The sequence below is a fragment of the Mytilus edulis genome, chromosome 4, assembly GCF_963676685.1.
Source record: "Mytilus edulis chromosome 4, xbMytEdul2.2, whole genome shotgun sequence".
NCBI lineage: Eukaryota > Metazoa > Mollusca > Bivalvia > Mytilida > Mytilidae > Mytilus > Mytilus edulis.
In genome coordinates this window covers 42,157,957-42,176,778 of record NC_092347.1, presented here as the reverse complement: position 1 = coordinate 42,176,778, position 18,822 = coordinate 42,157,957, and the positions used below count along the sequence as shown (strand labels likewise).

The window sequence follows — 18,822 nt, the reverse complement described above, 5'->3', positions numbered from 1 at the left end:
TTTCAATAGGTTTTAAAATTTATATTGTAAATATGAACACTGCAGTTATTCACAGATAAATAAAAAAATATATTGTACCCTTACATCCAATCACGGCGCTCCTAAGTTGACTTCCTTCACCTGTCTTGGGTACACAAAAGGCCAACCTAATGCTAGGAAAATGTAATACTACCGTTTTCCCTATAGGCTCATAGATTGTCCAATCAACCGATTGCATTTACAGGTTACACAGTCTAAAATTACAAATAGTTGTAGCCTTTGCGAATAAGTCTAAAAATTAAATCGATACAGCAATTTGATCATTTTACATTTAGAAGAGACATAAAAAAAATTAAAATAATTTTTAAAAATCAATTCTAAAAGAACCTACAACGCTGTAATTTCCCCCTCTATGCGAAAAACTTAGCTCTCAATTCTTTAATCTCTCGTCGTTGATTTAAATAAGGTAACACGATACCGAATGGCATTATCTCCCGATTTCGAAATTTTTTGGCACACGTGTTCTTTGAATCGAGTTACATCGGAATATGTAATAAAAAATGGGGGTCACCATCTATGTTTTCCTTGTAATTTTCATAGGAAAACGTCAATTTTGGTAACAAATTTACGTATTAGTATATAGGGGAAATGCCTTTATTTCGGCTTATCGTTTTAGATTTTCCAAAAGATTGCTATGTTTTTATATACGGAGAAAACCAAAAAACTAACATACTATCCAGGATTGCATTCTGAATCCATACACGTATAGAAACTCGTATGTTACCATCCTTGTTTTTGAGATAAATGTCTTTAAAGTTGATCGATACGCCTAGAATTTGACCGAAAACGTGTGACTAACGTTATTGAAAACAAAATATTGTCGGGATCTGAAAGGTGTTTATTTCATTTGCATTCCCCCTGTTGGGTTTCTTAAATTTCTGTAATGTAATATAAAATTCTACTGAAATACTTTTATTTCGTCCTGCACATGGAAATTTCACTAGCATAAATTAACATTAATTTCGTCTGATTTTCACATCAAACGAGCATATACCTTGGAACTTGCTTCCACGTGAATCTTATGATAATAGTTATTGTATTTTATACACCTTAAATCCACGTAAATTTTTAAAATAGAATTATTCAAATAATATCTTTCTTCTACAATTTTAATTAAATTTAAATTTAACTTCTACAATAGAAAATACCTTCATATTTTTATAAAGTTCACGTGAACATAACATGAAAAATTTCACTCGAGATTCTTTCTTTTTGTTTGGGAATATTTTTTTTACTCCATCATATTAGACAATGGTGGTCCATGCATGAATACAGTACTTCAAAAATTTGATTTAGTTCACATTAGTTATCATTTAGTGAAAATTATAAAGAAATAATGATCTGGATAAAATACACATTCTAAAGAATTAAACAACAAAGAAATTTTCAAACCGAAAAAGTCCTTTATCAAATGACGAAATCATGAGCTCAAAAACATCAAAAGATTGTTCAACAACTGTCATGTATTCTTGACTTGATACAGACATTAGTATAGTGTTCTCTGTGTGCTTAACATGTGTGATTTGTGTGCTTAGTATGTCGGACAAACCTTGCAAACTGCAAGCTTAATTTCACAAAGTTCAACATTCTGTCATTCGTGATAAATTATTAACAAAACAAATTTTGAGATCATAGAGTCTATATGCATTCTTTATATAAGTAAAACAAACTGCGAAATATAAAAGTTCTAGCTTGAAATTCCGCGTGTAGGAGATATAAGCCGGAGTCTGTACTCTGCGTGCATGTATATTTTATCAAAATGCATAATCCAGCAACCTGTCATGAACAAAAAAAAAAGAGAATCCGGACGATATCCGCACCTTTAATATTAGTAGTAACACCATGTACATGTTCATAATTCAAAAGCTGAAGCAAAAAGACTGCAGTCCTAAATAATGGGCCGTATAAACTGTATACCTAGTTCGGGATTGACGGTGAAACAGACACGGGTTAAATAATATATATGATGATACGTGCTCTATAAGGAATTTAGTGACAATACATATTTTTGAATATGCAGTTCATATAGTGGAATGGTAATTTAGAGATCTAAAATGTAGTAGAAAGGTAAGCAAGCTAACATTTCAGTCATTTCGTCTTTATCGAAAGTTGATCAATTGGCAATTTTACCGCATCTCCTTATTTTATTATGGTTTGAATTTTCTACAGAAGTACAAAAGTTTAAAGACTTAAACAAATATGTACTAAGAGACTGAAATGTTACTATGATAATTACCAAATATACTTATCAAAATTTTCCAATTTAGGGGACCAACGTTTACTAAAACTAATAAACAGCTGCGCCATGAGCGCATGATACGCCCGACGTCTTGTGTGTAAGTTTTATGCAATAATCATAAATAGTTTCTGAGAAAGTTTTAAGCAATAACCATATATTGTTTTTGAAACACGGCGGGACATGTGAAACCCCCCACTCTGGTTTTTTTTACAAAAACTAAATGTCAATAAAAATAAAATTTTAAATCAAAACTAAAAAGTATACAGATCTTTAGATTAATATAACAAAGAAGTGTGTAAAGTTTTAAGCAATAATCATAAATTATTTTTGAGATAGGGTGTGACATGTAAAAAAAAACTCCCCCTTTTTTACAAAATACTCAATAACTCAAAAATGAAATTTTGAATCATCACCAAAAAGTATACAGATATTAAGATTAATATAACTAAGAAGTGTTTAAAGTTTTAAGCCATAATCAAGAATCGTTTTTGAGATACGGTGCGACATGTGAAAAAAACACACCCCCGTTTTAGTTACAAAGTGCCGTAACTCAAAAAGTTTTAATCTTATTTTCACCAAAAAGTATACAGATCATTTGACCATCATAAGAAACAACTATCATGAAATTTGGATAAGTCGTTCTCAAGTTACGGTGCGACATGTTTACGGTGCGACATGTTTACGCCGGACAGACGGACGGACACCGGACATTTGTATACCATAATACGTCCCGTCAAAATTTTGACGGGCGTATAAAAAATTAGAAATAAAAAAAATACTCGTCTAATAAACATTAGTCCCGATGTCTATTGTTTTGATGTCGTTAAATGCCTAGATGTGGCTATCTTATAAATTATATATCCCATATCTCCATTTATCCTTCAATCAGGCAACTATTGTACAAATAACATGTACACAAATACATTTTTGTTTTATTTGTACTTGTACTTTTACAAATAAGTCTCATGTTACCTTACTTCCATAATGAGCAAGTAGTAACGTAGTCTAGATATTTGGTTTTTTTTTTTGCGTAACTGTAAATTGTTGGACCTCTTCGCGGTATGCGTTTATAAACTATGTCAAATTCTTTGAGAAATTTTAACAAATTAAGTTTCAAGAGACGGATGTAAATTGTAGGATAAAAACAATATAAAGATTATGTACATTGTCGGATATATAAAACGTATTGGTATTCATTACGAAACCAGTTGAAAGCTCAGCGAGTCTCGCTTTTCGTTGTGTTTCTAATGCTCGTACAAATACATTTTATATTTTCCGACAATGTGCATATATATTTTATATTTCCACACAAAGAAATACCGACACTTCTTTTTTACATGTATTCTTGTAAACTTGGTCTAAAAACTCCTTTACCCGTGTCTGCTTGACCGTGTATCCGGAACAAGGTAGGACTGTGGAAATCCTCGGGGTTTCCCCGACGCCTATGTGAGCTATATGGCCCTCAGGGCCCCATAAAGGCAACTTTGTTAATCATCTTTCAGTCCCTTTGGTCTCTTAACTTGTATTTGTACATTATTTCCAACTCAAAAACACAAAAAAATACATACTACAACCGAATACCAATGCAAGCGAAAATTAACACGAATATAAAATCTAAATGATTTCAAAATTCTAGCATTTTCGGTCTCTTTCTGTCGTTAACTTTCCCAGGCTTCATTCCGATGTTGCTGTCTGTCCTGTGTAGACCCGATTTTTACGATTCCAAAGCTATTACATTTTGGATTTACTCTGTACAAACCAATGAATTTCAGAGACTTTACACTTGGAACACAGGGAAAGTTATCCGGCAAAATAACCAAGTTCAACCACTTTTTTTACATTCCATACTAACAAACTATTTTCTATGTGAGTTTCAACGTCTGCTTGTATTGTGTTTTTCGCCTAATTCTCATGATCCGTATTCTCATCCAGATAAATTTCCATTTTCCACTTTGTCCGAGCGGTATTTTTGACGACCATTTTAAAACGAATTAATAGTTGTACAATTCCCCGGTTTTTTTTTATACATCATCCTCAATTTCTATAAATTAGATTTCTACATTCAAAAGAAAATTGCATGGGAATACGGCATGCATCATGGAGAGGTATTTATTGCAAAAATAAACCAAGAATAAAAATAAAGTGATAAAACTCAGTATGTTATGCGTAAGAATATATATAGATAAATCGTGTAGATGATTAAATAATGAATATTAAAGAAACATAATATTTAAAAAGTATAGTAACACATTTTTAAAGGTTAACAATGAGCGGAAAACGATAACGCAATCCATATCTATGTCATATTGCACCAAACCTCTCTGGCGGCACTCTGCATCTTGGGGTAAGTATCGTAAAAAATGTCACATAGTTACCAAAAATAAAAAGATAGTTTTTATTTAACCCCTTTGTGATTGCAGAACCAGCAGCATTGACTGGTATGTGTGAACGTTATTCGATGACGTCGTCAGGAACGATAACTTGTGGCGTAACGTCATTCGGTATCGTGTTACCTTAAGAAAGCCAAGGATTATAATGTTTGGAAACGTGATAAGCTATATTGGTACGACTAAATTGTTAAAAAAACCAAATCGAAGTTAAGAACGAAACCATCAATTTTCATAATAAAATAAAACGTATTTAGGCCAAAAAAATAATATGTGTGTTTCCTATTACATCTTTGAAAAAATAGAGTAGGAAGGTAGGGATTTTTTTAACATTGAATCTATGGGAGGCACATTCTGACAGTAGTGTAAAAAGGCCGATTCTGCGGAACTTTCCATTTTCAAGGGGGAATCTAGCACAAATCCAACTTTAGATTTTTTACAATGTAAACGGACCAGCATTTTAATTAGTCTAAGGGTAAATATAAATATGGCTTTTGCAAACAATGGTAGAGACACCTTAAAGGGATGTAATCCTAGGGTAGAAACAAAATATGACTTTCGAACAAAAGATGGAGGAACTTAAAAGATCAAAAATCACAGACAACTATTTTATCAACGATAATGTTTTTGAGGAAAAGGCAAAGGACAAGAGCCTGGAAACCCTGAAATGGAAGGAACTCCCAATCGGAGTGACTTATAAAATCTATGAAGTGGTAGAAGTAGATGGGAAGTTTGGGAGGAGTAAGATCCTCACCTTGAAAAAGAGAGAAGTACAGGCTTAGAAGTCAGCAAAAAGACCAAGCAGAAGTACTTTTCTTGCAACCTTGTGAGAATGTAAGTAAAAAAAAAATAATGGGCCGGGTGGAGTACAAAAAAAATTTCCAATTCGACATTTTTGCCGGATTGGAAATTTTTTTTTTTTTTTTTGAAACGTCACACATCGTGAAGTAAAGCGAAATGGAACACATCGTGAAACGATGTGTGTCGTGAAACGATGTGTGTCGTGAAACGATGTGTGTAGTGATGCGTAACGGAATGATGTGTGACGTTTTTTACGGCGCATGCGCATTTGATACGCACAATATTTTAGTAATGCCCTTATTGTATAGCCAGTACGTCAATAGTCCTTTTTTACGCGGACTTTAAGACGTTATTGTTATGCAGTGTTGCTAACTGCCTTTGTGACGTTTTTTTGTTTGGATTATACAGCAATGAACGGAGAATATAGTATTACGGCGTTCGACTATTTATAGCGGGAAAATAGTATTACAGCGTGAGACTTTTTATAGCGGGAAAATAGTATTACAGCGTTAGACTTTTTATAGCGGGAAAATAGTATTATGGCGGGAAAAAGGTATTACAGTGCGAGACTTTAACGGCGGGAAAAAGAGTATTACAGCGTGAGACTTTTTATAGCGGGAAAGAAGTATTACAGCGTGAGACTTTTTATAGCCGAAAAAGAATATTCAAGGTGAAGGGTTGACGGTTAAAAAAATTATTGGTTTAAAGAAGGTTCGGGGAAGTTTAGTATAATGATTTAAGGTTTTCCAATGGGATATTTTCTCATTGGAAAGCCTTATTTTTGGAATTAAGAACCTCACTTTGAAAGATCCTCACTGAAACTGGATAGGGGTTGTCGGAGCTTATCTTTTTCATCGTAGTAGTTTTTGAGGCAGGTGGTGATTTTCCCAAACTCAGCATCATGAATTTGTTTATCATCAGCCAAAGCAGTACTATTACATTGTTCGACCAAAAATTGTGTGGACTATGCCAATTGCAAGGTTTCGCGTTGTTTTTTCTTCTTTTTTATGATACGCCTTGACATTAGAGTTAGTACCATCACACCAGTGGCACTTAAGCAAGCAAGGGATCCTAGGGGAAGGGAGGCTATAATACCTATACCGGTTAAAGCTGAACCCATGGTGCAGCTGGTCAACACCGAACTGCCCACAGAACAATCACCCAGTGATACAGATACAACTTTGTCCAGACGTTTGTAGATCTTTAAGGTATGTTGATACTTATGAATATCCTTGTTGAGTTGGTCTTCGATACATTCGACTCTGGTTTGTCGGTATTCAGGATCTAAATCATCCATTTATTTATAGGAGCATACCTAGGAGGGGAATATTTTTGAAGGGGCTGTTAGCACCTAAGATTAGACCAGCTCCCTCGTGGAATTGCTGACCACGCTTCAAGTAGAGTCCATCACCATAGGTGATCCGGGCGTTTGAAGGTTTGAGGTAGAGACCGTTGCCACTAGGTTTTACGGTGCAAACGCATCCACCACGTTTCAGGTACAATCAAGACCCTAAGGCCTTGTTGACGGCTACACCACCAAGACCACTCAAGGCTCTAACACCAAGGCGGGTACAATGGGGAGTGCCGTCATTGCCAGCTCCGTTAACATGGGTAGGAAACCACCCACCTTTTGCATATTTTCCTTCATTTGGGCTTTAATTAACTCCAAACTTATACCACCAGAAACTTTTTGCAGGAGCTTAGCAATCTTTTGAATCTATCGGTTGGTGAGCATCATCTTGTGTTCGCCTTGCAGGTTTGCGTGGGACAAGCGAATGGAGACTGGACAACCCTTTTTAGCTGCCTGCTGTAGTTTGTCAGCTTGACCTTTTGTCAAGTTCAAACCATATTCTTAATAAGGCATTTATTTATACCCCACGAAGATGAAAACGTATGGTGAGATGTTCTCCTCGAATGTCAATGGGGCGACCATCTTGATCGGTGAGATTGGTTTGCATTCGACTGATGGTTTTCAAGGTTACTGTCAAGTACACCAGATTTTTCGGGGTTTGAATAATTTTCATGCCTGGATCGACACAAGGGAAGAAACTGTAGATGGTGGATTGTTGGGCACCATTTACATAGCTCCCATGAATGATATCGCTGTCCACTAGGATGCTGTTGATGACAATGATGTTTACGATGTGCTCACCTTCTGCATAACCGTTCGTCGCTTTTTGGTAAGTGTAGACCTGGCGCTTAAATCCCAATACTGTGCTTAGACTGTTATCAACATTGAAGTATACTTGATAGTGTCTGGCTAGTGTCAGTGTTGCTCTCAGTGTTGCGCGGTTGGCATCGAGGATAAATTTAGCTTTGTGTTTGTTGATTTGCATCTGTCGCTGAATCTCCTCGCTGATATTATTGATACCATACGATCCGGTGCTCAGTGCAATGGGAAACCAATTGGCGCCGTCGTCAAGGGAGTACCTGAAGGAATTATTACCTGCATGAATGTTGGAGAAGAAGTAGTAAGTCTCCAGATTCACAAAGGCCATTTCGTAGGTTTTGTGCTCTTTTAACTGGAGAGGCGGATTGAACCTGGTCAGTATTTGACTGTCGTTCCCAGATACGATGAAAGAGAACCCCTGCTTAGGGTCTGTGTTGGTAGCTATTTGCTGTAAAAGTTTTTTCTCCATTTATTTATTCTCAGTAGACAACATTCATCTTCTGACCGTCAGATTCAAATTGTAAGATTTTATCGGAGATAACAAGTGCAAAGGCTTCTGTATCGGCGGGTACATTGCGTTCAAATTCAGCTCGGACCTGACTATCGACGGTTGATTCCTTCAACCTCTCAGACTGATGACTAACATCGATGACAAAGAGAGGGTAAAGATCGATGAAATCTGAGGGGTTGATACCACCGTTGCTGAGCAGACTTTCCATGTTGTAGAACTTTTTGCGGAACTCGGCAGCATTCTTGAACACTCTAGCGACCTTATTCTGAGTAAAACCGGTATTGTAATCTACGGCGAGATAGCGTTCTGCATTGAGAGTGGCATGTATATTTCGTAGTTGACAATGGTCAAACACGGCGGAGTTATGCAGTTGATTGCTGCCCTTTTCGGTTTGGAATGCGACGATGATCCATCGAGGTTTTCATGCCCGCTTCTTGTGGCTGTTGAATCCTTGAACCACAACTGATTGAGGCCCTGTGATTTGGAGAAGTCGTCAGGATAGGTAAGCATTCCTAGCATAGTGGTGGAAATACCTGGGTCGTTGATATGCTCGATCTGCTGACAAGAAAGTCTATAACTAATACACTTGGACAGATACAAAATACCGTTGTGAACGAGTGACACTAAATCTCCATCGGCATATGCAGTACCATCATTCTTTTGAAGCCGACCCTCCACCAATAGATAACTTTCGGCGGGGTGAAGGAACAGGTCTTGGTTTCAATGTTGATCCTTATTTCACTACCGGGTTTGTTGAGTTGAGCACCAGCTTGAGGTTCGTATTCATGAACTTCATATTCCTGGAGACTTTCGTCGAAAGATAAACTTTCAGTGATTGCTAAGTTATCAGACATTATGGATTTATTTATAGCGCTGCACGAAATCGTGAATGGTGGCAATGCTACTCCCTGAGATTAGATTGTTTAGTTGAGACTGCTGCCCAGGGGTCCTCTTTGGTTTACTGGATGTAGTTTTCTTTTTTGCGGGTAATTCTCCGGGCGACATGGTCTACAGCTTTAGTAGCACCTTTTTCCATTCCCTTCATAGCTGCATTGGTGGCGGCGTTCATGGCCTTACTCCCCAATGTCTTTGCTGCAGAGGATGTGAACATGCGTCCGGCTAAATTGGTGATGGTTTCAAAGAGTCCTCGTCTTCCGACTGCATATTTCCGGCGATAATCATGTTTAACTATCAATGGCATTGTATATTTATTTAAAGGATAAGACGATGCAGCATTTTGTACTCCTCACCGTTGATGTGACTGCAACAATCTCATTTCGCGCACCATTATTTTCAGCTTTCTAAGCGGCGGCGCAAAGATCCAGACGATCAAAAAGAGAATTAAAGTCTTTTGGGAGGAAAACTGTGCTTAGTCCACTGCCATACTTGTTCTGCCGATAGATGTGTGATACGATCTCTTTCCACTTGTAGCTTCGACTGGCCTTAGGGGTCCGTGACAAAACAGAGTTACCTTGGTACATAGCACCAGATGCTTGAATGATTTCACCATAAGTCTCCAAGTCTTCGGGTTCGAACGATTCTGGACGCTTTTTCACGATGAGTTCCCAAAGTCCAGGAGTACCTTTGTAGCGCACTCCATCGACCAAGATGTCGTTCCCATCAAAAGTAGCAGGTGAAGTGCCGATCATGATGGTGTCGTCTTCTACCCGCAGTCCAAATGTGTGGTCGGCTTGAGAGGTCATACTAAGCTGGAGATATTGCTGTGCTTGCTGGCCGAGTGTGGTATGTGTGGCTTGTTCAATAGGGAGTGGTTCAGCAAGCTCAGTTGGTGGAGGTAGGGCTAGCAGTGGCGCAGGCAGCTCTTCAATCTTTTTAGTGATTTTAGAAGCTGCCTCCTTTTGAGCCTCAACTACGGGCTTAAACACCTTGGAGAGGTTTTTAGTCAATCCGATCTTATCAAGCCGTTACTGTAGGTTGCTGGCTTGAATGCTTCTCTTGGTTTCTTGTAATTTTTTCGCAAGCAACTCACGCTGCTTGGGATCAGTAATCTTGATGAACGTCATTTATTTGTAGCACAGAACGCCCTACAACGTCCAAATGCGTTTTTTCAAACGCCCCATAGCGTTTTTTTTCAACGCCCTCAAACGTCCCATAGCGTTTGAACAAACGCCCCTAAGTGTTAGCTAAAACGCTCCCAAGCACCGTAGGGAAGCCCCAAACGCTTTTCTCAAATGTGAGTGATATCCTCCAAACAATCCGAGGAGCAAAAAGGTTCGTTGAAATATCTGTATACATCTTTGAGGAAGTCATAACGCTTTCCCCAAATGTGAGTGACATCCTCCAGACAATCCGAGGAGCAAAAAGGTTCGTTGAAATATCTGTATACATCTTTGAGGAAGTCATAACGCTTTTCCCAAATGTGAGTGATATCCTCCAAACAATCCGAGGAGCAAAAAGGTTCGTTGAAATATCTATATACATTTTTGAGGAAGTCATAACGCTTTCCATAATGTGAGTGATATCCTACAAACAATCCGAGGAGCAAAAAGGTTCGTTGAAATATCTGTATACATCTTTGAGGAAGTCATAACCCTCGCTCCCGATTTTTACACCCGACTAGAACTCTACAAATTTGGGCATGTATATATCTACTTTGACACCACACTGGTAACATGTGTCAAATTCAGGCATATCTTTTTTGCAAGGTGTCAACTTAGCATCACATCCCGGGCGATCCTTCTTAGATTCGAAGTTCAAGTGTCTTTTGCATTTGTTTTCACCCGGTTTGCATGGGTGTGTGCATCGAGAGCCTCGAACTGTCTTATCACTACTTGTGGCTGTTTCGGTTTCTGGCGGGAATTATAATTGTAATTTCTTCCTAAAAACTCGTCATGGTCGATTGGGCATTTACGCTTAACAAGACCGCATATACCGCAGCATAGTTCCCCTAGTAGAGAATAAACCTCCCATCTGTGCTTACCACAGAATCTAAGCCATATTGGAGAATATTTAAAATCCATCTTTTATCTTACACTACATAGAATTTATCTAATTTACATCGATACTTCCCATATGCCTTGGTGCTCGTGAGATCAATGGTCACAAACCCATGAGGCTCAGACCAGCAGCGGTTACACAGAGCATCAAACTGTTCCTTGGTAATATCACCGAAGTGATCTCGACGAATATGATCAAGGTTTTTAGCATCCTGCTGGAAGAGACATATAAAGTTGGCATTTTCTCAAATCGATTGACGGGGTAGCTTGAAGTAATTTTGACATAGGTAGAAGCAGTCCACATTGTTGTGACAACCTCTCACATAGTAATCTTCACATTTGTTTTGTTTACTCAGCATCAAATCGTCGAACACTATGAGATTCTTGCGGGCTGGATCGAGGTGGAGGGGGTCTTGTACATCATTTTCCTGTTCAAAGAAAAAAGTGTCAATTCCACTTGGGTGTGATGGTGGTTTCAAGGACTCAACCACGTCAGTTAGTGAGTATGGGCAATTCTTTTTGATGGAGAGCAATTCCAGAATATCTTCCTTTAAAAATCCCTTCTCAAATGCTTACTGCAGCAGCTGGTAGATGGGTTGATGAAGCGATTTTCCAAAGACGTACAGGCGATCGTAGTCCAACCATTCCGACCGCAGGAGGAGGTTGTTCAGCAACGTCGTCTTGCCGCAATCGTTCTTCCTAATGATTAGACCTCTGATGGGTCGCTGTGGAAGGAGACAGTAATTACTCCTGGCTGGGGTAGATTCATTGTATGAAATGTTTTCAACGTTCATTTATTTAAATAAAATGACGATTTTCTGTTTGAAATGTAAGAGGCCAACAGAGACGCAGAGACGCTTCGAGGTTACAACTAGCAATGAACGACGACGAAGAGGTGGAATTTGTGCCGTCTGTGGTTTGAGAAAATCACAGTTTGTAGGGACTGCTAGAGGTGCTGGAGTCATAAACAAACTTATTAACCATCTTTCAGTTGAAATGCATCTGCCAGTCCATAATTTCACTGGTTCTGGTACCAAACTTAGCAAGCGACTACATGCTGATGGTACCCCAAGGTCTGGTCAAAACCAATCAACCGGGTCGATCAAGCAGCCTATCACCATGATCTCTGCTATGCTAAGCACAACACAGCAGCTCGAAATTCCATCTGCGACAAGACCATGCTTACTTCCCTTAATGCCATCCCCAACCCCACCCCACGTGAAATCATGGACCGTAGAATAGTTAAACCTATTATTGGCACCAAAGCTCGATTTTGATTAGGTGTTGGAAAAAAAAAGTTCGTTGGTCGGACCAATTAGCAGAAGAGTTGCACAAACCCATCCGACGTAAATTCACAAAGCGACGAGTGGTAGTAGGTGGTGTAGATGAGACTTGGGCAGCTGATTTGGTGGATATGAGTGCCTTCTCTCGTGATAACAAAGGAAATAAATTCATCTTGAGTATTATTGACGTGTTTTCAAAGTATGGCTGGTTGATTCCACTACAAAATAAAAAAGGGGTGACAGTAAGGGATGCCTTCAAAACAGTGTTCAAGTCACGTATACCTAAAAAAAAAAAACTCAGGACAGACAAAGGTACTGAATTCTACAACAAGGAAGCGAAGGAGCTCCTCCAAAAGCATGGCATCGAACTCTACTCTACCGAGAATGTGAAAAGTCAAGTGTTGTCGAACGCTGGAATCGCACCATGAAGGAGAAAATGTTCAAGTACTTTTCAGCCAACTCCACACGCAGCTATCTACCTGTCCTTGACAAGCTCGTTCAACAGTACAACACCACTAAGCATAGTTCCATCAAGATGACACCCACCGCCGGAAGTCAAAAGCAGCACGAGGTCAAGGTGTTTTGGAACCTCTATGGAGATTTACCTCCCATGCAAACCCCTCGATTTCGTGTTGGAGACAAAGTTAGAATTTCCAAGAAGAAAGGCACATTTGAGAAGGGATATACACCCCACTGGACCGAAGAAGTATTTACCGTTTCCCAAGTCCTAAACACCCAGCCTCCCACCTATCGTCTCAAGGATTTCAACGAAGAAGAGATCCAGGGATCCTTCTACGAGCCTGAACTTCAGCACACAGATCAAAAACTCTACCGCATTGAGAAGGTCTTGCGACGGCGAACTCGAAATGGTGTGAAAGAGATGTATGTCAAATGGAAAGGATACCCCAAAACCTTCAACTCATGGATCAAGCACTCCGATACACAATAAACAAGCAACAATTTTTCCGATCTTGTTTTTTCAGGACCAGAAAGATTGTGATAGTTTACCCCAAACGGTTTTCAAGTGTTGTCTTGATTGAGTCCAACGTCTTATCCTCCTTCGCTATTGCATCGAGCTCACGCCGAGACCTTCCTCCCTTGATCTCCTTTTCAAGATCATTTACCCTGTCGGTGAGATTTTTAACCAAGTCTTGCTAGTTTTTTGCATACCATCCTTTGGTCACAGGTTCGTTGGCCGTTGTTGACAAAGGGATATTAGTAATCGAATGCCCCTGCATGTCTATACCACCTACCATTTTACCTCCAGTCATCGGTAGACTCTTCGCCACATCTTTCTTGATAACATTCAGCTGTTTCTTCAATGCTTGAATTTCTTTCGAAGTTGTAGTGAGAGCTTTTTCTAGCTCATCGATGTCCTCGATACCATCTTTCAGTTGTTGGGTGACCAAGCGTTTGGTCACAGCGTCTAAACTATCACGAGGTATACCCAGGATCGTGATACGATAATCATTCATATCGAGATCCTGAAGCATTCGCCAGAGTGGCATGTGATTTCTTGAATGAGATCCAAACTTGTCCATTTATTTTCAGCGAGAAAACTGCGTTCTCGAACGACCAGCCCTCCGACAGCAACTTCAACATATGTAGACAAAAGTGTCCACACACCACATCTCCACGTCTCTGTAATTCATCAGTGCTGTAATGAATCTCAGGCTGTAAATAGTCAACCATCTCCTGGGGTGGGGGTAACCCATAGGAGTCAAAGTATACTTTGGTCAAACCACACACATGCCAACACGTCCAATGTGTACCAGGACCGTCACTATCATCGTGATTTAGAATTCCACATTCGGTGGTGTGTGGGTTTTTAGGTAGAGTGTTTCGCATTATTATTAAGCTGATTACGGAAACCACACCAAAAGAAACACTGAATTGCGTGAACGAGGACATACGTCATACAGATGACCCAATGAATGTGTCTAGTGAAAGCAGAAATGAAGCTAGAGGCAAGAAGTGTGGACTCTTAACGCCAAAAAATGTTCTCAGCATAGGGGCATGGAATGTGCGGACCATGTATGAGACGGGAAAAACAGCACAAGTTGTCAATGAGATGAGAAGGTATAACATCAGTATACTAGGTGTCAGTGAATGCAGATGGTTAAACAACGGATCGATCACAACTGACACAGGTGAGACCATACTGTACTCAGGCCGAACAGACAACAAACACTATGAGGGAGTTGCTTTAGTACTAAGCAAGGAAGCAAAAAGAGCTCTTCTAGAATGGCAACCAGTTGATGAAATGCTTATTATGGCAAGATTCTTCTCAAAATACTCAAAACTGTCAGTGATTCAATGCTATGCACCTACCAACGAAGCTAGTATTGAGGACAAGAATAAGTTTTATGACAAATTACAATCCCTTGTCAGTAAAGTACCAGCACATGATTTATGTCTTGTAATTGGTGATCTAAATGCAAAGATTGGGGTAGATAACTCATGTAAGGAAAGAATAATGGGAAAACATGGATGTGGAGAATGCAATGAAAATGGTGGACTTTTAGTAGATTTATGCGGCTTGAATGATCTAGTTATTGGAGGTTCCTTATTTCCACACAAGGACATTCACAAGCTTACATGGAACTCACCAAATGGCAGGGACCAAAACCAGATAGACCACATAATTGTAAATGGAAGATGGAGAAAGTCACTAATGGATGTCTGTGTCAAAAGGGGAGCCGATTGTGGAAGTGATCACCACCTTCTACTTGGGAAAATTAAACTTAAACTGAGAAAGGTAGTCAGACCACAGCATAACAGAAAAGCATATAACATCCACCGCCTCAAAGACAACATGATAAGACAAAAATTTAACATCAGCATAAGAAACCAATACCAAACACTACAAAATATCAGTGAAAACAACGACAACATTGGTCCTGATCTAAATGAACATTGGAACAAAGTAAAAACTATGTTTAACGATACAGCTGTAAATGTGCTTGGAATTAGAGACAGTACAAGGAAAAGGTGGATTTCAGATACAACCTGGAATGTTATTGAAAAGAGAAGATCTACAAAAAGTAAGTGCAATCAGGCAAGATCAGAAAGGTTGAAAGAAAAGCTACAAATAGAATACTCAGAACTTAATAAAGAAGTTAAGAAAAAAGCTAGAAAAGACAAATTACAATACATTGAAGGATTGGCAAATGAAGCAGAAGAGGCATGCAAACATGGAGAACTAAGTACTGTATATAAGATCACTAAACAGCTATGTGGGAAAAGTAACAACAATGACACACCAGTTTTAAGCAAGAATTGAGAGGTACTAACATCAGAATCACAGAAACTTGAAAGATGGGCAGAGCACTTTCGAGAAGTTCTAAACAGAGAACCACCAGACAAACCAGCTCAATTTGATAACACCGAAGACAAGATTGAAATAGAAATATCAGAAGAAAAAATTGAACTTGGTGAAATAAAGAAAGCATTATGCAAGCTAAAAAATAGTAAATCAGCTGGAGTAGATAACATCAGTGCAGAACTCCTTAAGGAAGATGTAGAAACAACAGCATCAATACTACAAACACTATTTAGCAGAATATGGGAGGAAGAAGTTATACCTGAAGATTGGGAAGAAGGACTTCTAGTTAAACTTGCCAAGAAAGGTGACATGAAAAATTGCAACAACTGGAGAGGTATATCTCTACTATCTGTACCTGCAAAAGTTTTCCTTAGAGTTATTGCCAAACGAATAGTAGATGCTATAGATGACACCCTGCGGAAAGAACAAGCAGGTTTTAGAGCCAATAAAGGATGCAGTGACCACATATTCACACTCAGAAACATCATTAAGCAGTGCATAGAATGGCAACACAACATCGTCATAAACTTTGTGGACTTTGAAAAGGCTTTTGATAGCTTGGACAGAGACAGCATGTGGGAAATAATGAGATTGTATGGCATACCTGAGAAAATAATTAACATGATCAAATTATTTTACAACAACTACAGATGCTGTGTCCTACACAATGGAACCCAATCCACCTGGTTCAATGTACAATCCGGAGTTAGACAAGGATGCATCATCTCTCCCCTTCTTTTCCTCATTGTCATCGACTGGTGCATGAGAAGAACACTTGGCAACAGAGTAACTGGAATAAGATGGTCGATGAACACAATCTTAGAAGATCTAGATTTTGCAGACGACATATGCCTATTATCAACAACTAGAGCAAACATGCAGAACAAAACATCAAGACTACATGAGACTGCTCTATCTGTAGGTTTAAAGATAAATGCACAAAAGACAAAGATAATTAGCCTGAATTACAAAACTAGTAAACAACCAATAACACTTAAAGGAGACAACATAGAAGAAGTGGAAAATTTTACTTATCTAGGTACTAATATCAGCCAGGACAATGGCACTAGCAAAGATATCATGGCAAGAATCAACAAAGCCAGAACTTCTTTCTGCAGATTACGAACAGTATGGAAAACAACATCAATATCCAGGTCCACAAAAATCAAAATCTATAATAGCAATGTAAAATCAGTTTTGCTATACGGTGCAGAGTCATGGAGGGTTATAAAATCTGACTTCAACAAACTGTCATCTTTTCACAATACATGTCTTCGGAAAATTTGCAAGATCTTCTGGCCAAAAACCATCAGTAATAAAGAACTATACACCCTAACCTTACAACGAGACATCAGAACAGAAATTAAAGAAAGGCGATGGAAATGGATAGGCCATGTTCTACGAAAAGACAAACATGACATCACAAGGATAGCTCTTCGTTGGACACCAGCAGAGGGGAAAAGAAAGAGAGGGAGACCGAAAGAAACATGGCGACGTACAATAGAGAGCGAACTAAGAATCATGGGAATGACATGGGGAGAAGCTGAAAGAAAGGCACAAGACAGGCAACAGTGGAGGGCGTTGGTAGTGGCCTCATGTGCAAGTATGCACGAAGAGGATTAAGTAAGTAAGTAAGTTTCGCATTAATACCCCTCTAAAGCAAGGTATTCCTAGGTCCTTGGTGGCTTTCACGAGGTCTACATTCGAAAGAGGTTTATTGTGGAGGGTTATGTTGTGCACACGTATGCTGCTCATTTATTTAATCCTAGCTTGCTGAAGTGTTGTAAAATCCTGTGATAATTTTCGGTGAATTCCATCATCGCTAAGATCTTTTCAGCTTCTCGTTCTTTAATCTTTTCAGCCTTTCTCTTCTCCAAACGGTCTCTGAGTTTATCTGGTTTTTCATTGAGTTCCATCTTCTGGCGATATTCATTGATACATTCTTGACCCGAACCAGCATACCTGGTGAATTTTGTATAATTGTTGCGTTTACTTTTACCCATTACTTTAGATATCCTTTTCGATTTTGTAATGTCCATGGGCAAGAGTACTGATCCCATCCTCCAGAATATGTCGCTTGTCATCCTTGGCAAAGAGTGCTATTTTGTTGATTTCCTAGGTGTAGATCTGGTGAAGGCGGCTGCGGATGATGTTCATCGGCTTACATATTTCCAGCTGAGTGTCTAGACATTGTTTGTACTCATCAAAGGTGATGTTTTGTTTGATGACAGACTTTGTTACTCCTTTTACTCTCTTGGTGGTAGTGTGGTCGTTCATCTTGCAGGAGTATAACTTTGCCCGGAGACCTACAAACTTTGTCATCAATTTACCACCACACTTGTCCTTAAACATTCCAACCACCTTTTTGTTTACACCGGTGGGAATGCCTGAAGGATGTTCGGTAGGGTAGCTGGAGGTATCAAATTTTTCTTGGACGTGTGGTGTAATGTCCTTGTAAAAGTCCTCGGTCTTAATCTCATAGGCCAAGCTGTCAGTGTCAGTAAAGAGCAGCTGGGCATTGTCAACGTACATCTTCCTGATGAAACTGTAGTGAAAGTCATACATCAGGGTCTTTGAGATGTCCAAAATGCAGGCTCCCAAATACACAGGCTTATCAAACTTAAGCTTGGTCTTTTTCATGTGGACGGCTGCCACGTTGTTGGTAAAGACGACCCGACGATCGAAGTTGGGTTTGGCCACAAGCTTAAGTGCCTGCTTCTCACTATTTACCAGTCTGACTTCCACCCTCTTGCGGATGTTCTCCATGGTCGGCCGAAAACTGAGACATTCATAAGTTTGAAAAAGTCTTTCTCAGAATAGATCTTAGCTTTGGTGCGGAGAGCGGTGTTAAGATCGATATAGTGTTTGAGCCATGGGGATTGTCTAAACCTGATAATCCGACGTGTTTTGGTGAGTTTCATGCCCATCGTCTGGTACATTTTGAGATTTCCGTAGTGGAGAGTATGCTTTTCACGTTTACCTAATTGAGGCACTAGCTTTCGCACCTTATTTATCTTCACATTCTCTGGAGATTGTGGATAGTCATTGTGAGCATCATGAAGCTTTTCGGGGTACTCCAGATCACACTCCACCATGGCACCATATTCATG

General features: G+C 39.1%; 1 protein-coding gene across 1 annotated transcript; it reads right to left on the bottom strand.

Moving 5' to 3' along the window:
* Nucleotides 1-17,827: 17,827 nt before the first annotated feature.
* On the bottom strand, nucleotides 17,828-18,478 carry LOC139521386 (uncharacterized). The gene has a single exon (XM_071314864.1). It carries the CDS (start codon nucleotides 18,476-18,478, stop codon nucleotides 17,828-17,830), a length of 651 nt encoding a protein of 216 aa, XP_071170965.1.
* Between the last annotated feature and the right edge of the window lie 344 nt (nucleotides 18,479-18,822).

Bases quoted from the DNA above. Each gene is read 5' to 3' on its own strand.
- LOC139521386 (XM_071314864.1), bottom strand. From the start codon at position 18,478: ATGGAGAACATCCGCAAGAGGGTGGAAGTCAGACTGGTAAATAGTGAG.